Below are 24,745 nucleotides of genomic sequence, written 5' to 3' on the forward strand. Positions count from 1 at the left end.
GAGAGAAAGAAATCAAAGTTTCGCTCAGGTGGCATCCAAGCAAGCACAATATTTTGACAGTTGGGTGCGAACATCTGAGGTAGATAATTATCAACAATTGAGGGAGTTAATGAAATTAGAACAATTATTTCAGCTGGTGCCCTCAGAATATCGTTGGCTAGTGCAGGATCGAAGACCAGCGACAGCAGGGGAAGCGGCTGTCATGGTAGATCAATTGATCACACTGAAGGAAGGATTTAGGAAAGATGAGGGACCAAGTGATAAAAAGCAGTTTAAGCTGCCATATTATCATTCCCAAGTACGAACGCAGCAGGGGAGAGGGCCTGCAGGAGAAAACACCACCTGGAGGAGGCAGGAGGTAACAGGTCAAGTCAAACCTGAAGAGAAAATGAAGTGTTTTCAGTGTGGAAAGCTGGGACACTTAAGATATCAGTGTAACCTTTTTAAAAAGGACAAGACTTCTTTCTTTGTAAATAAAGTAGCAGTGGAAACCAAGGCAGAATTAGATACTAAGTCTAAAAGCAGCCCTGAAGTAGTGCCCAAAGAGAAACAATGTTTGTTTATTTTATCAAATAGACCATCCGAAGACTATTTAGAGTATATTTCTGTTGACAGTAAGAATATCCAGGGATGGAGGGATACTGGGTCGGATGTTTGCATCATACGTCCAGAAGCAGTACCTCAGAAATATCAACATCCTACCTCAGTAATTAATTTAAAAGGCTTAGGTCCTGTAATACCAACCCAGGTAGTTTCATTACCAATTGAATACAATGGTTGGAAAGGAATTTGGGACTTTGCCATCAGTTCAGATATACCTTATAAATGTTTAATCGGTAACGACCTGGCTAAGGAAGTTAAGAACTGGCAGAAGTTATGTGAGGAAGATGAAGATAACTTCGAAGGCCCTACTCAGGAAGCAATATGCTTGCCAATTCATCAGGATGTAGGAGAGGATCCAGAATCCAGTTCTATAATTACTGAGATTGTTAACAAGACAGAGGGAGTTAGAGAAATTCTGCAAGAACAAAAGGCAGATGAAACCTTAAAACCCTTGTTTAAACAAGCTGAGAATACACTAGAGTCAGCAGAAGAACAACCCTCTAGATTCATTACTAAAGATGGCGTGCTATATAGAGAGAGTAAAAGTCTAAAAACAGCAGGAGAGTCAGAGGTGCATACCCAAATTGTAGTGCCAGAGAAATTCAGAGAACAACTCATGAGGGTGGCACATGATAGCCCTCAGGGAGGCCATTTGGGTATCAGAAAAACAACTAAAAGAATTACAAAGAACTTTTATTGGCCTGGCATGTTCCAGAAAATAAAAGAATTTTGCCGGTCATGTGACACCTGCCAAAGACTGAGTACCGGGAGGGATAAGATCAAAGCTCCTCTAATCCCTATGCCTGTAATTGGAGAGCCATTTTACAGAGTGGGAATCGACATAGTTGGTCCTCTTTGTAAACCAAGCAAAAGGGGTTATAAGTACATACTAACTATGATCGACTATGCTACAAGATACCCGGAAGCAGTAGCTCTCACCAACATCGAGACCTCAACCATAGCTAATGCTTTGTTATCCATTTGGGGAAGAACTGGATATCCCAAAGAATTAGTATCTGACTTAGGGACCCAGTTTACCTCGAAACTTATGAAGAGACTACTTGAGTTATGCGGCATCAGGCATCTTACATCGACGGCCTACCACCCACAAACAAATGGGTTGGTCGAAAATCTAAATAAGACTCTAATTAAAATGATAAAGTCTTATAGCCAACAGAGACCGCATGATTGGGACATTAAGCTTCAACAACTATTATTTGCATACAGATCAGTCCCCCAGGATAGTACAGGCTACAGCCCTTTCGAACTGTTGTATGGAAGAAAGGCTCGAGGACCGTTAGATTTGGTTAAGGAGTACTGGGAGGCGAGCCCAGCAGCAGAGCCGGTTCCAGTGGCTGATTATCTACGAGATCTACAGTCAACAATGCAGTTAGCCAAGGACATCACACATGAGCATCTGACCGCAGCACAACAACGGCAGAAAGACTATTACGACGCAACATCTAAGGTGAGAAACTTCAACATTGGAGATGAGGTCCTGTTTTTGTCACCTAACAGAACCAACAAACTTCAAATGGATTGGTCAGGACCCTGGAGAGTCACCAAGAAGCACAACCAAGTGAACTATGACATCTATAATGAACAATTAAATGTCGAAAGGAGAGTCCATGTAAATATGTTGAAACCTTATGTTTGGAGATCGGCTAATGTGTATATAGTAGTGTCAGAAGATGAGTCCGGTCCCTTTACTTTTTGGGAAGGTGATCGAGAGCTATATAAAAATTTGGATCAAGTAGATATAAGTAAAGAGTTAACCCAATCTCAACGGGACGAGATTGTGGGAGTTTTAAATAAATATAGTAAAATGTTTTCTGATTTACCAGGAAGGGTCCAAGGGGTACAGCATCAAATTAATACCAATGATGCAGCTCCTATAGCTTCCCCTCCGTACCGAGTGACTGGGAATATCAATGAGTGTATCGAGAGGGAGGTGAAAGAGATGTTGGACCTGGGCATTATTGTGCCATCGAATAGTCCCTGGGCTTCACCTATTGTGCTGGTTCAGAAGCCAGATAAAACTATTAGGTTTTGTATAGATTATCGACTTCTGAACAAGGTGACCCAAACTGATACATATCCAATGCCACGATTGGATGACCTATTGGAAAGGATCGGGAGAGCTCAGTTTATCAGCAGTATAGACCTTACTAAGGGATTCTGGCAAGTGCCCATGGCACCACAAGACCAGCCTAAGACAGCATTTCGTACGCAAGGTGGGCTTTACGAATTCTCAGTGTTACCTTTTGGACTAAAAAAACAGCCCCGCAACATTTCAAAGATTGGTTGACAAGGTCCTTAGTGGCCTAGGAAACTTTTGTGTGGCCTACATGGATGATATAGGAATTTTTAGCAATTCGTGGGAGGATCACCTAAAGCATTTGGATATAGTATTGGGCAGATTAAAGGAAGCTGGCTTAACCATCAAAGCTTCCAAATGTAAATTGGGAAAAAACACCACAAAATATTTAGGGCATTTAGTAGGAGGAGGTTGTATTCGACCAGACCCTACTAAAGTGAAAGCTATTCACCAGTGGCCAGTGCCCAAAACGAAAAAACAGGTTAGATCATTCCTCGGATTGGCTGGATATTATCGAAAATTTATTCCCTCCTTTAGTAATCTGGCAGCCCCTTTATCGGACCTGACCAAAAAGAAGAACCCTAATAAAATAATCTGGACTCCAAATTGTCAAACATCCATGGATCGGTTGAAACAGGCCATTACATCAGATTCTGTCTTGAAAGCCCCAGATTTCGATGAACCCTTCATTTTGACTTGCGACGCGTCTGACATTGGGTTAGGAGCTGTCCTAAGTCAAATTGATAAGGAAGGTGAGGAAAGACCTATTTTATTTTTAAGTAAGAAGTGGCATTCCCACGAATGCAGTATGTCCACCATTGAAAAGGAGTGCTACTCCATAATTTGGTCAATAAGGAAACTCAAACCTTATTTATGGGGAAGGAAATTCACCCTACAAACCGACCATGCACCATTGAAATGGTTGGATAATGTAAAAGGAACAAATAATAAACTGTTACGGTGGAGTTTGTCATTACAAGATTTCACATACGAAATCAAACATGTCACAGGTAAAAGAAATGTTGTTGCTGATGCACTGTCTAGAGTGTCTTGAAAAGTTAAAGGTTTTATTTATGGTTTATTCAATGTATTTAATCATAATAAGTTTGTGTTACAGTAATGTGTTTATATATATATATATATATATATTGTTATGCAATTTTTAAATTATTTTTGCCCATTCTGGGATTCTAAATGGCCAAAAATAATCTTCTTTGGGTGGAAGGTGTGGAGAAGTCATAGTTATTGTGTTTAATTTTTGTCTGTTGGAGTGTGTATTTGTGTTTTAGTTAACAGTAGCCATTTTGGAACATGAGTAAAGCAGCGGACATTTTGTTTCATTTCACAGTGGTTGGGTTGCCATGGAGATGAAGCTGGTTAGCTCATGAGAGAGAAGTGGGCGGAGCCAAGGAAAGGAGAGCGGTTTTTTAAAAAAAGAAGAGAAGCCAGTTCAGTTGGGAGTTGGGAGTTGAGAGTTGGGAGTTGAGAGAGAAGAGTGTGTGGGAGAGAAGGAGAGGGTGTGTGTGTGCATGGCTGTAGGCTTGTTCAGTCAGAAAGTACTGAAAAGATAGGCCTGGCACAGAAACCCTTAGTCAGGACAGACTAAAGGGAATCTAGTAAGATCTCTAGTGGGGAAAAATCTAGGGATCTGAGATTTGATCGGTATTGGATCAAATTATTAGTCTTATTGTAGTGGGGACATTGTCCACGAAGGAACTCGACTGTGGTTAGGGTTCGCTACAATTTGGTAACATCAGTAAGAAAGTGGAAGAAGATTTACACCAAAGTCTACGGTTATAGAGTTATTAAGCCACTTGTCTATTTAGAGTTATATAAGTTAATCATCCAAACCCGCAACTAAGCTTTGTACAAATAAATTTGTTGTTATTTGTTAATATCTGTCTCATCTCATTCCATTTGCGTCTGTGGAGCCAAGTTTCATCAGTATTAATTCAAAAAAAAAACAAAACCCCACATTGGTGGCAGTTAATTGAATAAATCACACACACAGTATATAATTGGTGGCAGCGTATAGAGATTTAGTGTAACACTTAAGTTTAGTTTACATCATTTCAAATTGGTGATAGGGGTGGGATCTGAAAGGATTCCCCTCTGTCTGACACCTTTTTTCACAGTGACACATTTAAATTCATGACAACATCATAAGACAAGATAAAACAGAAACAACGTAACAGTCTAAAACAGTCATCAACAACAACCAGTGAACCTTAGATAGTAAACAGCCTCTGGGCTCGGGAGGCTGGGCTATTGCAACTCAGTTGTGAGGACAGGGCTGATGGATAAAGTGCAGATGTCAGATGGGAAAATTTAGGGATAGAGGGCATACAAGGTAGAGGATGATAACTCTGGGCCGGAAACAATAGTAAAATGCAAAGACAAGATTTTAGGTCATAGCTCATAACTGGGACCAAGGTTTTCTGGGGAACCATCTAATCAAAAGCACAGTGGAACATCCACATTTTAGGTCTTTGCAAAAGATAGACAAGGTAGGTGTCAGACTGATCTCCCTGGGGAGAGAGTTCCAGAGTTGGGAGGCCACCACTGAGAAGGCCCTCTCTCTTTTCCTCACCAACCATGCTTGTGACGGGGGTGGAGGTGAGAGGAGAGCCTCCCCAGATGATCTTAGAGATCATGCAGATTCATAGGGGAAGATGCGAACATGAAGACAAGCAGGTCCCAAACTGTTTAGGGCTTTATAGGTGATAACCTGCACCTTGAATCGAGACCAGAAACTTATCGGCAGCCAGTGGAGCTATTTGAACAGAGGGGTTGACTGCTTCCTATAGTTCACTCCAGTCAGCAACCTGGCCGCCGACCTTTGTACTAGCTGCAGTTTCCAGGCCGTCTTCCAAGACAGCCCCACGTAGGGTGCATTACTGTAATCCAACCTGGAGGTAACTAAGGTGTGGACCACCATAATCAAGTCATAATCAAGGCTTTTCTAGGTGTGCTCGCAGCTGGCACACAAGTTTTAATTGCCCAAAGGCCCTTCTGGCCACCACTGACACCTGAGATCAAACATCAGCGCTGAGTCCAGAAGGACCCGCAGACTGCGGACCTGTGTCCTCAGGGGGAGTATAACCGTGTCAAGCACAGGTTGCCACCCTATACCCTGATTCGCTGAGCGACTGACCTGGAGGATCTCTGTCTTCTCAGGATTAGGCTTCAGCTTGTTAGCCCTCATCCAGGCCATCACAGCGACCAGACACTGGTCTAGGACCCGAGGGGCTTCCTTGGAATTTGGTGGAAAAGAGTAGTAGAGTTGAGTGCTATCTGCATAGTCATCCACATGGGTGGCAGAGATAGTGACATCTTTGCTTTCCCTTGATTCATTCTGCACAATTTTGTCATGCACAAAATTATTTTTAAAACATTGTGTATAAAATTATGGGTAAAGGGTGTATATGAAATATACATAAGTGAATTTCAGGTTTAGACTTGAGTCCAATAACCAAGATATCTCATTGTGTATATCTCTCCCCCTAAAAAATACAAAATATGGAACACTTACGACCAAGCATTTTGGGCAAGGAATACCCAATTTTTGTATTTCAATGATTCTCATAATCATTGAAATACACAAGGTGTTGGTGTGTTCCTAAAATTTGCCCAGGAAGTCACACCTGGATCACATGTTTACTGACTAAAGAACTAATAAGATTCAAAGAAGGTGATTTGGAAGTTATAATTTTCACAATATAATTGCCACTCTACATTGTCCATTTGAGTTAAAGGCACAAGCAGTGTCTTCAAACTTTCAGAAGGAAACAGGATTGATAAGTAGAACTGCAACATCAGTGAATGCAACCCTAATAAATAAAAAGGTGGCCAAATAAGAAAGGAGCAAGGGGAAAGAGCATAGCATCCATCATTTTTCTATGTGGGGTTGATAATATTCCCATCTATCATCAATTGTAATAATCCAGTTCTATTGCCACTAAATAACAGTGACAGAAAGATATCTTGAATATGACTTGATCCTGCATATGTGAAATTCATTCTCTTGAGAATCTAAGCTTTTACCCCAAAAGTAAAAAATCAAGTTTAGTCATCCTTTATTGTGTATGCTTGAAAAGAAGGACAAATAACTGACGATGAATTCTATAAAATAAGAATCACCTGGACCTCACAAAACAGCTACTTCCAGCATTCGTAAATGCTTTGTCACTTCTCATATTTCAGTCCTTTACATTAACTTGCTATTTTCACCCAGTTCTTGCTTAAGTGAATACACTGATATCCAGAGTATTAAAGGGAGGTCATTGTGCTTAGCTTGTAAAGTTCATTCTAGTCACAACATTAGCATTTTGAAAATAATATACAGTTGTGCAAATTGAATTAAAGTTCAAAGAGAAAGAACAATAACAAACCTGCCAGAGAAGTATATTGTCAATAATTTGCCAAAGGAAGAAAACCCTTTGGTATATTCTCAAATCACCAATCACTTCTTTGCACCAATGATTTTCAGGGGGAAAAGGTACACCTGTTTTTATTAACTATTGAGATATGATAAAATTGTCCTTATTCTAATTTCTACCTGCAGAAATTGGACTTTTTGTTGCTGTGACTACTATAAGAACAGTCTTGTCGCATTTCTAACAATTAACTGATCTATCATGGCATAAGCAGCAGTGGTCTTTAATCCAGAAACAAAAAAGTATTCCATAATATATTTCTAGTCCAAAGTGCCACAAGTTAACAGTGTTTTCTAAAAACTGATGCATGCTTGTGGACAGCTGGGACTAGCATCACGATGACTTAGGTTTGGTCAACACAGCTGGTGGGAGACTCAACTGTTGCAAAGGGACTTGTCATGCTTTCCAACACGTACCAAATTCTTCCATGACATCTCCCTCTTGGGTAGCACGACTACTTCTGGGATAATGTTTCCATGAATAATTAAGATCTCATTTCAAAATCAGAGTTAGGTAATACATAGCCACACAGCTAAGTACTACTTTGTATTATTTAAGAACTCAAGGGGACTTACTTTTACATAGACACATATACATAAGAATGTACTATTCTTTTTATTTGTACACTTCTGTATGGATGCTGGAACTGTTCGATCAGAAACTTGAACCTTTTGTTCCTGCAGGTGATTTGAACCCGCCATAGGTCATGCTGGCTGTGGCTGATAGCAGGTGATGTCCAGAACATCTGGATGGGCAAAGGATTCCTATCCCTGTATTTATTACCCAAGTATAACGCACCATCAATTATAATGCGAACACCAATTTTGAAGGTGCACATTGCAAAAAAAGAGATTTGTTGCTGAATGTAATGCGCAGCTTCCCCTTGCTCGCCAGCCATTCTGTTGTCTGTCTTGGAATAGCCAACAAGCAAGATGTAGTTATGTCCCTTTCGGCAGCTTTCCAAATAAACCCTCATTCACCAGGCTTTCAAAACCAAGGGGTGAATGAGGCCACTTGGGAAGCCATGCCCTTCCTTTAGGCTGAGGTTTGCGAGTTTGGCAACTTCAGACTAATGGAGGTGCACAGGCAGGTTTATGTGTGTGATTCTAATGCACCATCGAATCTAATGCACACCTCACTTATGGCTATGTAATATAGCCAAAAAAAGATGAACATTCGATTTGAGTAAATAGGGCCATCAGACCCCTGCCCTGTTCCAAGAAGCATAGAGAAAAGATGTTGCATACAGCACTTTGCGAGTTAAAATCCTCTAGTTCTCTCAAAATCAGCCTCACATTTTTCTCTAAAGGAGAAATCAGTTTTGACTTAATTCAGTTAGAATGTAGTAGCCCCACCCATCCATTAAAGCAGGAAAAAAAATAAAAGGAGAGGTAGACCCACTTACAAGAATTCTTTATTGTCAAAAGATTCTAACACGTCTTCATTAATAATTCTCTTTCTGCAAGTGAAATACAACCATTTTCAATGCAGATATGCGGCAACACCAGGCTGATACAACAATAGAGCTCACAAGTGAACATGATGATCAAGTTTGCAGAATGAAAGTGGGAGGATTTAAATAGGCAAGAAAGGAAGGTTGAAAATTAATTTCTGAAATTAATTCAATTACTTAGCTTGTATTCTTGTTTTATCCAAAGACATTTTGCTACAAATATGGGGTGGAGTGAGGGCACAAAGCACAAAGACTAAAGTGACTTGTCATGCAGTATATGACACCGTAATCTGTTGCGTCGCAACTGGAGACCACCAAGAAGATTCATATATCTAATAATGATATTGATTTTTGAGGTGCCAAAGCCAAAATGGCTTGCAAAATTAAAAATATATATATAAAAAACCTAAAAGCATATAAAATTATTTTAAAGCTATAATGAAACTGTTTATAAAACTCAGAAACATTTAAAACATTTTTGAAAAGGCAAGAAACAAAGTTTCACTCCCATATGAATAAAATGTAAACATTGACCATTTGCTGCTCTTTCATGGTTGCCAAATTTGATGTCTCAAGCAGGCTGCTTCACTCTTTCTAATCCAAAGGCCAAAACACCAACTGTGCTTCAGCAGATAAACTGTCTCGCCTTGTTTAGAGCAGCTGATATTACCATCAGGCCAAGCCTTCAAGTCACGTGGTCTGTCACCACACCCTTGATGAGACTAGAAAGCAGACAGAAAGCCACATTCTGCAGTTCCAAACAATTGCTGCATTGTAGAAAATTGCCTTTAATGTATGATCATCAGATGGCTTTTTCACCTTGTGAAATACATCCATCAATGAATAAGGAAGTCTGTATGTAATGAACTTGTTCAGTGGCAGCCAGGGAATCAGTCATGTGAATTCAGCCTCAAACCATTTGCTGACCGACATTTGGCATCATTTAAATGCTACTGAAGTCAGCTGAGCTACATGAGAGATGACCCAAGCACGGAAGCAGAGAATTGGTTGTACTGAAAATGGCATCTTTTAGGTCTGGCATGACCAAAACATTCACTATATTTTTTATGTGTGGAACTTTAGCCAGTTTTAAGGGGCAGGGCATCTGTTCAGCTCAAAGTTCCCAAAAATCAAAGAAAAACAGCAGGAGCCAATTGATACCAGTTTTCCTAGAAACTTCATGGCATACAATTCAGGAAACACAATGAGTCAGAGGGAAAACACCATAGGTACAATTCCAGGAAGCAATATTGTAAAATGCTAACCAGTGAATGTCCCACACACTCCTTTGGAATGACTTTGAACACTCCTCTATTATACAAGCAGCCTCGATTACAATTTCCTGAGAAGGAAGTGTTTATTTTGTATACTTACAAGCATTTTGCGCCTTTTGCCACCGATACTGAAATTTTCTGTTACAACAGTGTTTATAGACAAGTTTCCAGCAGACCTTGCTGACAGAGCCAATGGGGAGGGATGCTAGATGTTGCAATCCAACAGCAGCTAGAAGGTTGCACTTTGATAACACCTATGCTATGGTGATGCTGACCTGGATTTATAATTAAACTATTGAGGTTTTTTAGTATTTATGCTACAAAACAGAGGCAACTCTACCTTTCCCTTCCCCAAGTTAAGTAAGCTATTATGTATTTATTCATTTAACGACAGTGATTTATATCTTTTCAGGATAATTTCTTTTCCCAAGGCAGTTTGCTAGAAATGACAAATATATCAACATTGCTGGGTTAAATATTAACATATGAAAGGATTATTTCCACAGGGCAGTTGTTAGGGAAGAGAAAGTACAGACACCTCACTCACTTGCATTATCTCTTCCTTTTTCCACAGGACACCTGATGGTAAATGGGTGGAGAAGGGGAGGGGAAATTTTACTAATACAGGGTAAAACCAGTTACAAAATGTCAGGTTAAGAAGAAACCAAATAGATGAATGATTTAAACAACTAGTTTTACTAACTGGGCAAGGAGACTACAACAGAAAACCGTTCCCAATCTTGAATGTAAATAATTTACTTTTCTATTAAAGCAACTGAGATGTACCCCCCCCCCAAGCCCCTACCCCGTTCTTCAATTGTTTTGCAAAACAACATTTTGACATCCCCAAGAAGACATGGGGAAAAATCTGGCCCATTTTTCCTGTCCCCTGGGGCTTTGTAGTACAGGAGAAACCCCCCTTTTTTGGCATCAGGAAGTCACATGGAAAAATCAGTTGTCTTCCTTTTGTCAAAAGCGTCTCTTTTGATCCTAAAACAGATGCAGGGGGGAAAGCATGGCAAATTTCCTCCATATTCCAAGACAAAGCCCCCAAAACAAACAAACAAACAAACAAACAAATAAACAAACAAACATATGTTTTAATTCAGAAATCCTAACTTAGGGGTAAAAGGGTGCCTCCTTATACTGAAATGGCCTCGGAACTAGGCAAAATATGGCAAAATTGCCTATTTTCTAGAGGCTGAATGGATACTTTGAACTAGTCTTTACAACATGGCAGAGTGGGTTACAGATTGACTCCTAACTCCTAGCAATTATTTGCGCATGAGATCCAAGGAAGGGAAAATAGTCATTAAGAGAGAAAACATGTGGGACTGTGGATATTGGATATTGCAGTCCTGGATATTGTGTGACACACAACACTGGGGAGAGGTTTAACTATGCACTTTAAAATGGGTTTCTACTTTTCAAAGAGCAATTTTGTTTTCTACTGGCTCTTGCAGCTGAGAGATGGATAGACAAAGCTTTGGCAATATAACAATGGCATCTTACTTCATAGGAGTCTCTCTGCTCTCATGACAAATGCAGGTCTTTGGGAAAGGAAAGTGTCATTCTGAGAAGAAAAATCATTTCTTGAGAAGAGTTGCTCTATACACTAGTTATGTCTGTTGTATGTCTGATAGTGGGTGATTGAACCTTAGAGATTGTTGGGTTTGTGATTGACAGGTACATCTACATAGTGACCTGCTGGTCTGGTGAAAAAAAAAGTGTAAATGCTACCAATTATTTTGACAATTTGGAAGATTTCAGGTATGTTGCACTTGAGCCAGTATAGAACCATTCTACTGAAATGTGGCAGAGTATATTTCAAAATAGAGTAAGATCAACCTCAATTTGGGCGATGTCTGCTTCAGAAGAGATTATTTCTGTGAGATTAGGGTGAAATTGCTTTTAATCACTTAGAATGGTAATGGAGTAAGCGTATGTTACAAATGGGTATGATAGCTGATCATAGAGGTAAAAAAAAAAACAGAGAAATGAAAACTTTAGTCATTTGGACACAAACTCATGTACAGTGTTGTCTGCTAATACCATAAGCCTCCATGCCAAAACCAGAGAACTAGATTGCTTGATTTTTTTTTTAAAAAAAAGGGTGGTGTAACAGGCTTAATGGAAATGTGGTAGAAAGGAAAATTACCTAGTGTGGATGGGTCAATAGGAGGAATAAAATAATCTCTGTATGCAATGTCTCCAGGAAGGGAATCCTGTGAGTGATGTCACTAGCTATGCCCTACAAGGGTATATTAAACTGGAAATATCAAGAGGGTCAGATACTTCTGTAGAACTGTGTGTAACTCTAGCTCTTTAAAGTAAATTAATACTGGGAACAAACTGTTGCACCAACAAAAACCACTCAAGATGATTTTGATATGGGGCATGAACCTAGAAAGGTATCTAAAGGCTAATGTATTACAGTAATTGGTTATTCTCACAGGCTGGATTACCCGCATTCTGGTCACAATAAAGAATAGACTGTGCCTAGTCTTTGCCAAAGAGGGACATAACATTAAAGCTAAGAGGTAGTGAGGACGTAGTACTGAGTGGTAAGGTTTCTAAACCAATAACTATGAACAGAGGGCTTTAAAATTTACTTTATACATAAGTAGAAGTTGCCACAAAAGTCCAACAAAGCTACACTGACTTCAAAGAAAAAAAAGTACACACGTTCTCAGACTCTCCAGGATGCCTAGGCCTTCTGTCACGAAGGCATAAATCCCTTCATTAATGCCACCACTGCCCCCTCACGGGCTCAATTCCACCCACTCTGGACTCAGCATCATCTTCTGTTTTTGAATCAGTTTAGATATCCTTATCAAATAAAACCTTTCTCAAAGGATACAGGATACCACACTCATTCCTTGACTGCAAACATCCTTCCGACTCTTGCCCATCAGTGTAGATTACAGTAATGGAAAACAATGTATCCCTCCACGTGAGATACTAATTTGAGAAAAAAATGTCTAACGCTTATATATGTAGTAACAACTTATCTTAAATCAGACCCATTTTCCACATGAAGGCATAACATTTCCTGCCAGGGTTATGTTAGAAAAGACGTGTGTGTGTGTGTGTGTGTGTGTGTGTGTGTGTCTGGGGGGGGGGGGGGGAGTACGGCCAGATGTAATTCCTGGCCCTATAATCCCAACAGTTCTGATAGAAAACCTATAGAGAATGGACACCAGTCCCAATGAAATTCATATTACAAGTTGTATGCTCTGCAACATTCATTTTTGTAGCAGACACTTTCTTTCCAATATTATTATTCTTTCCGATAATACCTTTACAGCCCTTTGATTTATCATACCAGGAGCTTGTTAATGAAATTTTATTAACTTTTTTTTTTTACAAAAAGCTATATAATAAAACATACAGAAACATAACATTGCTGCATGTATAAAAACAAAATTTATGGCTTTGTAAAATGACATACATAGTTTTATATATATATGTGTGTGTGTGTGTGTGTATGTCATATCACAAAATGGTTTACATAGCATTAAAAAAATGAACATCAAACAAATTTAATAGGTGCCGACAATGGAAGAATCTGGAATGATAGTAGCATGCATGTCTCTAGTCATGTTTGATTTTTCTTTCAGCTTTGACTGAAGCAACGTGTGTTCCACTACGCCAATTCGTATGTCCATCTGAACGGTTTCTTGTTTCAGTTTGGTTAAAGCTTGTTTAATCTTGACTAAAGGAGCTGTTAAAAAGAAAAATGAAAAATGGCACATTTATTCTGTCACTCTGCCATACTATTTTTTTCCTTCATAATTCACTCCTGCTAATCGGGAGAGCTAAATGAACAAAAGAATGACATTACTCTGGAGACACAATTTTATAGATTCACGGAAGCTTTTTTAAAATTATGATATACTCTACCACCTTCATGACATTTTAGATCTGAAGAGGTGCATTAAAAGGCTTACCTTTTCAGTACTTATAGTGAAATTAAATTTTACATTTGGTGAAAAGACTACTCAAAACAAAATTCTGCAGATTTCTTAGTCTATGCTAGTACAAATTCCTGTGATTTTTTCAAGTACCCATTATTACAGCAGCCTCATAAATCTCAAAGGACTACAAGTAGAATATTTACAATACTTTCTCCCCAATAATGCACTATAAGTCCAGGTAAAGTTTAGACTTATTCGAATTTTAAAATGGAATTAACCCATAACAGACTATTCCTCAATGCTTTTTACCAGCAAAAATGCCCAAGAATAACTCCCTGTTTTAAGAGAGACTCCAGATACAATTACTGAGACATGTCACATGGTCTTGTGCCTCAAGAGAATACAGACTCCAACTGTATCTCGGCTACTCCTTCTGCTTTTGTTTTTCTGTAGCTTAATCTTTGCTCATGGTTTGGAAAAGTATTAACTAGCTCAAAAATGGGAGCTTTGTATGAGAAAGAACCTCAAGATAGAACTTACCACCATCAGTCATACTGCTGCCCTTTTCTTCCATTTCCTGCTTTACCTTTTCTAATTCTTCAGTAATCTTTTAAAAAAAATGAACATGTTATTTGTCAAATCTAGCATAACCAAAGCTATTCTCAATGGAACAAATCACAATTTCCCTCCAAAATCTGTCCATCTACTATTGGGGTCGAACATATCTCTTTAAACTCCTAGATGAAAATCAAATTAATGACTGGTTTCAAAAAGGCCCCAGTGTGGTATTTCAAAATAGATTTTATCAGTAGCCTTTTTCAAAATCATACATCCAATAATACTCACTAGGTATTTGGACTTATTAGGAAGCTATGGGGCAGAAAGAAGTGAAAACAGTTGGCATATTTTAATAATGGAAGATATACAATTCACCCCTAAAAGGTGACCCCCCCCCCCAAAAAAAATATTATTACGAACAGGAAATAAGGTTGTGGCTTGCACTATATCAAAATAAAGGCAACTTGGAGCAATCCAACAGGGCAAAATTAGTCTTGGGCTCCAACAAACCCTTCTATAATGGAGACTTCTTGCTCAGGGAGGGAGGGTAGAAGGAATTCATTTTCCCTGTCTAGTGTTCTGAGAAGCTGCATAATCGAATTTATTTTCTCTCTTTCTAGTATACCTCCCTTCCTGAGCCAACAACAACCAATGACACCTGCATGGATACAGAACTTCTGTGCCCCTTTCCTAGATTTGGAGGACCTTAAGATGGCAGTGCATGCACTGGTGACTTCAAGGTTGAACTTCCTTAATGCGCTTTACATTTGGCTACCTTTGTACCAAGTTTGGAAACTCCACTTGGTTCAAAATATGGCAGCCAGATTGGTTACAGGAACATCCAGGAGTGGTCATATTACACCTTTCCTAAAGCCACTCTACTGGCTGTCAATTAGTTTCTGGGCAAAGTACAAAGTGTTGGTTTTGCCTTTAAAGCTCTACATGGTTTGGGTCCAGGTTAGCTACAGCATCGCCTTCTCCCATACAATCCTCCTCATACACTTAGGTCCTCTTGGGGGGGGGGGGGGGGGGGGGGCTACTCCAGCCTGCCAAAATCCAACTGGTGGCTGTCACCCAGAGGACTTTTTCATCCGTCACCCCAAGACTATGGAACAACCTGCCGAAAGAGCTCCAATAGCTAAATGAGATGTCAGAATTTTAAAACCATCTAAAGACCTATATCTTCCAGCAGGCCTACCCAGCCAATTTTAATTATTAATTTTAAACCTACATCTTATGTTTACTCTTTTTTGTGTATTTTAATACCTTATGCATTTTGTAGAAATATGTTTTAATCTGTACATTTTATAGAAAGTTCTTAGATGATTATGTGTTTTTAGCAATGTTGTAACCTGTCAAGTATTCTGATAGCTATTTCTTGGCTAGAGGCATTCTCCTCCAAGACCTCTTCAGGTGGTTCTTGGAACATCTGAGGAATGGAAGAAACTTGTGAACTCTTTTGCCTCAAAAGTGCATATTGTGTCTGATAGTAGAGGCCACAAGTACTAGAGACAGGAGAGGGAGGAACTTTATCTTGTGAAGGACAGACACCTTGTTGCAGCAGCCATGTCCTTTCAGGTCTGCCAAAGCAGATTAATATGTACAGGCAACAGCTGGAATATCTGAGGCACATAGTTAACCTTGTGTAAACTATTGCCCTTCCTAATAACTCTTCATCTATTTTGTTATGCTCTAAATGGCACTGCGGACTTTTTAGTAGGTGAGATACAAATACAAATATAAAAATACATACAGTAGAGTCTCACTTATCCAACATAAACCGGCCAGCAGAATGTTGGATAAGCAAAAATGTTGGATAATAAGGAGGGATTAAGGAAAAGCCTATTAAACATCAAATTATGTTATGATTTTACAAATTAAGCACCAAAACAAATGGACAGAAAAAGCAGTTCAATACATGATAACGTTATGTAATAATTACTGTATTTACGAATTTAGCACCAAAACTTCACAATGTATTTAAAAAATGACTACAAAAACACTGACTACTAAAAGGCAGACTGCAATGGATAATACAGCACGTTGGATAAGTGAAGGTTGGATAAGCAAGACTCTACTGTACATACATAGCATTGCATCTACAAAGCCAACAAACTACTGTTCTGGCACTGACAGCTAGAATCTCATTTTCTAATAAAAGAACAATATGTACCATATTTCTTCAATTGTAAGACACGATTGTAAGACACACCCTAATTTCAGTACCACCATCACCAAGAAAAGTATGCATGAGACACCTGCAATTAAAATTGCATCCCATTTTTACAACTGTTTATATATAGGAAAAGTGCATCTTAGAGTTGAAGAAATACAGTAGCTTTTGAAGAGGTCTTTTATTTATTTTCAGATTCATAACCATTTTACAGATGAGCTCAATAAAAAAGTATGTTCTGCCTTCTCATTTTGGTGAACAAGGTCAATACTTTTTTCTAGGATGTGCTTTGAACTAAAAGAAAATTTTAAAACTATCATTAGTGTTAAAAATAACTAGTACCAACATTATGCCTTACAGATCACTTAAAATATTGTATGATTTCACAGACTGTCACTGATAACAGCAGTATAATCAATCAACACCATCCTAGCAGGATTGGTTCCTCATTGAGCTCATCTCTCCTTTCACCTGTTCCACAATATGAAAAGGCAAAGGATTCATTAAGTCAAAACCAGATAAAGAAAACGAGGATCCAAAAATCATGGAAGAAGTGATCATGGCTGGATAAAATCATGTGCACAAATAACTCTAGCCAACACATATTTTGGTGCCTCAAATGTTAGACCTGTTTCTGAGTATATTTGACCTGCTGATTCCAAAAATGGTACCAGGTTTCCGCTATTAGCTCCATTTTTTAGGTACAGAATATCTACCAGTCACCATCTGATCTCCCATAGAAAACCACGACAACCATATTGAAGAAACTAGAGCTGATGCTCTATTCAATGCAATTTTCTGAATCTGCGCCCCAGGAACAGGCCTAAAAATTAAGATACCAAGATATTTTTGCGGTATTGTTGGCTGTGTAATCAAGCAAACTACTTGTCTGATTGTTTGATTACTGTGCAATCAAACAAACTGCAGTGATTCTGGCTGTGAAAGCCTTCAACAATACAAACTACTACTGGACATCCTGAAAGGATCCTGGTCCCTTAATATCCCCATATATATATTATTTCCTTACTCCTTTCTCACACTTTTTTCACTCACAGGGGTTCTCACACGTTTTTCAACCGCAGAGCCCTTTTTGAAGCAAAAGTTTATCATGGAGTCCAAAATATGTTTATATATTATCTTATATATAATGTATATATATTAGGCATGGACTGGGCCAGTGCCAGATGGATGGAAAGTGTTTGTGTAAAAACACTTGGGGGGGAAAAAGAACAATATATTTAAAATGAATAATAATTTTAACCAATAATAATATTAAATAGCAAAAACCCCAGGGGCCATCCAGCCCAACCCTCTTCTGTCATGCAGGAAAAACACAATCAAAGCACCCCAACAGATGGTCACTCAGCCTTTGTAATAATAATAACAAAAACATCAACAACAATAACAGAAACCCCATAGGACATCCAGTCCAACTCCCTTCTGCCATGAAGAAAAAGCACCCCTTGAGAGGTGAAAGGAAGATAGGATTTTGGAAGCAAGGAAGGAGAGGGGGAAAGGATCTGGGTGGTGAGGAAGGTGAGGGAAAAAGGCTTTTGGCAGCAAGGGGGGGGGGGGGCTTTGGTAGCAAGGGCTCCCCCCTTGCTTTTGGTAACAAGGGGGCCAAGTGACAAAGGCTTTTGGCAGCAAGGGAGGGGCAGGAGGAGGAGAGGAGTAGGAAAGAGGAGTGAATGCTTGGAGGGGAGGAGGAGGACAGAACACCACTGTGAGAAAAAGAATAAAGAGAGATAAGGAAAGAAGGTGGTGCTAAGCTTGGACAGTGGCTGTGGAAAGACAATCCTTTACGCAAAACCAAGTAAGCATACAGGCAGGCAGGGATGGGGCATGCACAATGTTCAAGCTAGACTAGAGCAGGAGAGTAGGAGGAGGAGGGGAAACTCTAAGCCCCTCAATAAGCTTCGCAGAGACCCAAGAGCTCTGCAGAGCACACGTTGAGAACCACTGGTCTAGAGTGAAGTGTAGGCAAAATAATTTAAAAAACACTTTGTGAACATCCAGGATCACCTAGAATCCAAACTGGATTACTGAGAACAACTTCTATTGTTTAGTTGGATTTGACAATGCTGAAACAATAATCAATAGCCCAGTCTGGCCATCTCATCATGCAAAGTTATGCAGTGTTGTCATTTACAATTAATCATCTTACGAAAAATAAATGCTACGGCATAATGCTTAACAAAAAGTTCTTTGAAAAGAAAGGACAGTAACTCATTCATCTCGAACCATTTCAGAGAAGCAAGTTACGTAAATCATTTAGCGAACAGTTCAGTGGATCAACTCAAAGAGGACTGATAGAAGAATCAGAATTTAGAAAGTCCACTTTCAAGACTGATCAGGATTTCAAAACATATGATTTGCAGAACAAATCAGCGTGGCTACTTGAGAGCAAGCCCAATTTTGTTTTGACTACACCAGTGTTTTTCAAACTGTGCTCCTCCAGGTGTTTTGGACTTCAGTTCACAGCAATCCTAGCCATCTAACCAGCTGTTAGGAATTGTGGGAGTTGAAGTCCAAAACATCTGGAGGAGCAGAATTTGAGAAACACTGGACTACAAACACACAGGAACAGGCTACATGCAAAAGTAAGTGCATTCATGATATTGTCAGCTGATGATATAAACTGTACTGCAAATATATGAACTATTCAAGAACAAAGTTTTACCTCTGACAGGATCCTAGTCCTCTCTGTCACACCTCCACTTCCTTGTTGGTATTTCTCTTTGGCCTTTGAAGGAAAAAAATTACTTTACTATGAAAAAACAAAGTCACTCCCCCGAGAATTTCTCCATCCAACATTTAAATGTGAAAGTGTGATGAGATTTGTATGATCTGATTTATAAAGTAGTATAGGACCTAAGACATATTTTTAAAATGTCTTCTATCTTTTGTAGCGTAAGAGAAGCTGCTACAGTTTGAATTTAACAATAAAAATTTGGTTTTAAAAACCGTCTCTTGACAACAATCCAAAGTAATTAGCATTACCTCACTCAGTAGGGCTTGTGCAGAACGATACTCTTGAACCAAATGCTCTAGTTGGTTGTTGATGTACTTTTCTCGACTGCTAACTTTTTCCAGAGTTCGGCTGATTTCATTATGAAGTTTGTCAAGGTAGCCCTGTTAAAAGTTTTATACAAGTCAGCTACCACTGAAGTCTGGCTGATGTCCAAAGAGCTACTTCAGATTACTCAATTGGACTTTTGCCTCTCCCCACCCCCTTCTTTGAGCATCAGACTCTGATATACATCCAAATAGCTTTTGAAAGTTCTCTTATTTCAAAACTAACTTAGTATGCAACAGTGGAGTGAGGCAAATGGTACCATTAAAGAATTACAAAGACAACATGCAAACTCAACTAACTGGACAGTTGTTTGGATCCCCATAATGTGATTGAAGTAGAATACTGAGAATAATTCAACTGGTTACTTAAAGCTCAACTGAAGTTTTAAACAATAATGACTGTAAGATTTTTCTTCCTATATTGAACATGTGTGTGTCAAGTATGACTTGGGCTAAAAATGGTGAAACTTCATTCTTTAAATCATTCACTCATGCTTTCAAAACTTAGTAATAATAACTTATTTTTAAAATGAAGGAATTGAATGTATGTCAAAATTTTTGTGTTAAAGTTTACTATGTAACAGGGACTCGCCCGTCTATGCGTTAAATCACTGAGAAATCTGTCCAACTCAATCTGTATCCTTACTTATGATGAATCTATACTGTAGGAATTTATGTGGTTTCACACCATTTTAAATGTAATGGCTCAATGCTATAGTGTCCTAGAGATGTAATTTGATGAGGTACAGGTCCCCTGGAGATAAAAAAGCATTCTGCAATCCTGGCATCTGGCTGTCTTCATGTTTGAAGCCTGGAACTGTTCACCATAACTAGAATTCTTCTCTTCAAAAGGTGAAAGGGAATCAAGATCCGTAAAGAAACATCTTTGTATACAATGCTTCCATGTAAAGCTTTGATCTCTGTGCTCAATGACTTCTAGAAACTTTTCCCAAACTTCTACTGTATAAAAGGAGTGCCAGGAGCAAAGAAACCATAGTGTAAAAGAAAACAAGACAGGCATTAGAAACGACTTGGGGGTGTGATGGGTGTAGTTCTAAGAAATTGTTGTGGAAGGCTAGTGGCACAGAACTTGAACATTCCTGCCACAAGGAACAGGAGGTCATTATTACCTCCATATAGAGGCCACATATAAGCACACCATACAGTGTCAGGAGATTTGGAAGCAAGTAATTCACATAAACTTAAGAGGGACCATACAATGAGAAAGGCTTGTAGCAAGAATATGCTGAACTACCACGAAATCAACATTTGAATTATTTAAACATATCACAGACTTACCCTGGTATCTTTTAAAGCTGATTCAATTCCATCTTGATGTTGATGCATTTGATCTACATGGATTCGCCAGTCCTATAATTTAAATTTAAAAAGGGAGGAACAGACAAAGTGATGGCTTATTTCATACCTGAGTAAACACGGACATGTTTACAGCATATCTACAGAAGGTGACATGTTTTAATTCTAAGGTTGTTTTACTAAAATGATATAATCTAAAATTCTGTGCTCTGAAATGAAATGCTGGACACAGCTGCCATGGATGTTTGCAATTGGTTATTTGCTTGTAAGTACTCTTGCGCCAGAAATAATTATAACAGACTGCTCCAGGCACTAATATTGATTCTAATTCACTTCTCTTCTACAACATAAAACAGGATGTGAACTCATTTACTAATTAATCAGAATCTCTATGCTTGTTACTACTAACACTATATTCCATTTCGAGTTTAGCACTGACATAATCTAACATACTTTGAGCAGTAATAATGGCAAAGATATATTTTGTGACAGTGTAAGAAAGAAAAAGAACACATTGAGAGTAATAGTCTAAGGAAGGTGATAGTGCTGTGATTTTAAATTTGTTTGATAAAAAGAGGATGAGAATGGATGACCCATGAGGTTCCCATTTGAAAAAGACAGCACAGAGCACAGAAAGCTGTTTTCTAAATTTGTCTAGGCAATTAGGAAAAGCACAGAGATTTATGAGCAGAAGAGCTTGAAAGAATTGATAAGATATTCCTTCTTGGCCTAGTACTAAATGGTTAGGGGAACTGCAGTTGCTAAGTCTGAGCTATGGCTCTTCATTGAAAAATTGAAAATTGAAAAAAAAAAAAACCCTATGGAAGAAATGTATTCCCTGACATCTAAATCTTTGTAAGTATTCTCCCCCGCCCCCCCAAAAAAACAAACAAACAAACAACAAAATCATTCAGTCATGTTCACACCCCTCTAAGTTAGATTCCAGTCTGACACAGTACACAGATTTAACCCTCCAAATGTTGATAGTAATAGCTACCCATGTCTCTAAGGAGTACAGCCCTGATGTTAAACATGAAGTGAAAAGAGTTCAGCACTGACTTTACGATAAAAGTATAATTATAGCAATAGAAAAGCTACAGGATTTTATCAAAGGTGTTCTGAATCAACTAGAGGTGAAAGAACAGAAGGGGCAAAGGCTGAAGGAAATGAATTGTGTTAGCTGAATGGAGGAGATAAAAAAGCAAGCACTGTCTTTAAAATCTGGAATAACCACTTTGCTAATTTCATGATGGTTTAAATATGAACTCTGAGAACATGCAGTACTGGTGGTTTTACTGCATGCTAGTCTCCACAACAATCTACAGTTATTTTGTCTGCCTTAGCTAAGATAACCAAGGCAGCAATAAAAGCATGCTGAGAAACAAGGTCGTGTTCTAGATATATTCAAGAGAAGGAGACAATGTGACAATGGACTAAATAAGAGGGAAGCAGCTGAAGATAACGCCAAGGCCCCAACATCTTGCAGACTGAAAGCTATTAGGATCCTAAGAGAAGAACTGAGTGGGGGTAGGAGAAATTGAATGAAATAAAAAAGATTAATAACAAGAAAATTGAAAAACAGAAGTTAATAATAAAATGTAGAGCAAATGGCAACTATACATAAAAAGAAATACAATGTTATGGCTAACAGAAAACACTAAAGATCAAATGCAAAAGTGTTTATGGATTACAATCCACTTCCTCAGATGCATTGATGGAGTACAATATTCATGCCTCAAGCACAAATTATTGCTCAGCTATATTATTGTGGAGTGGGATCAAAGTGAAACAGAATACAGTAAAGGACAACAGGAATCGAATAACAATTACAGTAATCATACCAATAGAACAGCCAAAGGTGTTGTGCGTAAGAAGAAAATGGGATACAAAAAAGGGAAACTTGTAGAGATACAACCAAGAATTATTTAAGCACAAAGAATACAGTCACAAGTAGCAAAGTGTGTTTGCATAATTTAGTTGAACATGTGAAGCAAAAAAAATGCTATAAGGGGATCTATGTAATAACTGAAGGGCCACTTAGAACAGCAGATGAAGCAAAGGAGAAGGAGAAGAGCCTCCTAAACTGAGATGCACAAGGCAGGAATTATTTGGTGCAAAAATGAACAGATGCCAGGCTAAGACTACACATGTTTTACACATCCAGGTCTTCTACAGGACAAACTGTCCATGAGTTAAACTGATATGAAAATACAGCTATGACTAGATTTGCTATTCATACCAAACTGACCTTGCTGCCTAGTTAAATCAACACAGGAAAGAACATTTGAAATTTAAGGAGCTAATGTGCTTTTCTTAATAACTCTCAAAATCTATTTGTTTATACATCTGCACTGCTTTCATTAAGATCCTTATATTTAAAAACTGTGCAAACATGTTTATATGTTGGAGCACAAGTACTTTATTTGTCGAGTACTAATCTATTTTAAGTGCTTTGATGTCAGTCAAGTGGCTTTAATTACACTTCACATTTAAGTGCGATATTTTGCAGAAGAAAAGCAGCTCAAATTTAGCAGATTTGACTATTCAAAGTATTTTGTCATATAGTGATTACAGTATAGACCTTTAAGCACATGTACAAAGAAAAATATTTTCTAAAACCTCTGTTACTGAACAGCAGCAGCACAATAATACTGGTAAATTCTTACCCACCTTATTATCAGTTCTGATTGTAACTTTCAGTTGTGGAAGAACCCGTTCCACCTCAAGGTTCCACTCAGCAGCATCTACTGTGGATTCTAAAATCTCTTCTTGCTTTGCTTCAATCATGTCCTGTCAAGAAGTTTATATTAAACCTATCAATCTGTGATCCAATTGCGCTATGCAGTGAAGTCACATCTCACAAACACTCCTTGCACAAGTTCTAAAACCAGCTGCACCTGCACAACTGCTGAAGGTGACCTATGCTCACAGCAATACTATTAGTGTTACCAAAAATGAAAAATAGTATTTTACTGGTATATGCAAGTGCAAAGGGAGAGTAAGCTATCATTGTGAACTAGCAGTACTTTAGAACCCCAAGGATGAAAAAGTGCCTATAGACAATTAACATGAAAAAATCCCTGAAAATTAACTATTACTTTAAATATACATATACAGTTTTGGTCAAGAGATAACATATGGAGGATGTGATTAGTGGTTCGGTACAAAATATGCAAATGTCTTCCTGATACATTTACAGAGAGAAGAATTGTAGTTAACTGTGAATTAATTCATTATGCACAAACAAATTCCAGTACCATAGTTAAACGAAGCCCCATTGCTATCCTTAACACAATGAAGTTAAATTGCAATAAATAGTTCACACACGTGAGTGGAGTTGCAGAATTCATGTCATATAATTGACAGCTTTGCATCCAAAATGTGATACTTTTCTCCAGCTTTCACCTTCGTTCCTCCCCACCATAGGTCTGTGTTTCCAGTTCAATTTCCCCAACGTTACGAACAGAATGTTTATTGGTGGATCCTCCACAAGTTTGCCAAGTTATAGAGTGGGCTGCAAAAGCAACAGCCACACACGATGCATCGTAAAGTAGTAAATGAAGAGGAAATCACTTACTGATTTGTAAGTCTGTGCTTTTAAAACATTCAGATCAATGTAGTTTTCCTCATTGTCTGTCTCTTCTTCCTTAAAAAGACATAAAATGTTGTTTAGCAAAACATAAAAGGCCATCGTTCAGAAACAGCTTTCTGAAAATATCACCACTTACTTATCTTTACCAAAGTACATTACAGAATTCTATTATGCGCCAACATTGAGCACTATATGGAAGGGTTTTTTTAACCTACAGCCCTTTAGCAGCATTACCACTATGCTTTGCTC

At 38.5% G+C, this 24,745-nt stretch overlaps 1 protein-coding gene across 2 annotated transcripts in view; it reads right to left on the reverse strand.

Annotated features, from left to right (window-relative positions):
• Positions 1–8,534: 8,534 nt before the first annotated feature.
• Positions 8,535–24,745, reverse strand: part of ift57 (intraflagellar transport 57) — a 36,544-nt gene continuing 20,333 nt past the window's right edge. The window contains exons 5-11 of one of the 2 annotated variants that reach the window (XM_062974860.1): positions 24,482–24,550; positions 23,575–23,694; positions 20,887–20,958; positions 19,513–19,644; positions 19,193–19,255; positions 14,322–14,388; positions 8,535–13,588 (exon numbers count right to left, since the gene is read on the reverse strand). In XM_062974860.1, the coding sequence (XP_062830930.1) occupies positions 13,407–13,588; positions 14,322–14,388; positions 19,193–19,255; positions 19,513–19,644; positions 20,887–20,958; positions 23,575–23,694; positions 24,482–24,550 (705 nt within the window). In that variant the 3' untranslated portion in view covers positions 8,535–13,406. The other variant, XM_062974862.1, reaches the window with a different exon arrangement.

The sequence above is a fragment of the Anolis carolinensis genome, chromosome 3, assembly GCF_035594765.1.
Source record: "Anolis carolinensis isolate JA03-04 chromosome 3, rAnoCar3.1.pri, whole genome shotgun sequence".
Classification (NCBI taxonomy): domain Eukaryota; kingdom Metazoa; phylum Chordata; class Lepidosauria; order Squamata; family Dactyloidae; genus Anolis; species Anolis carolinensis.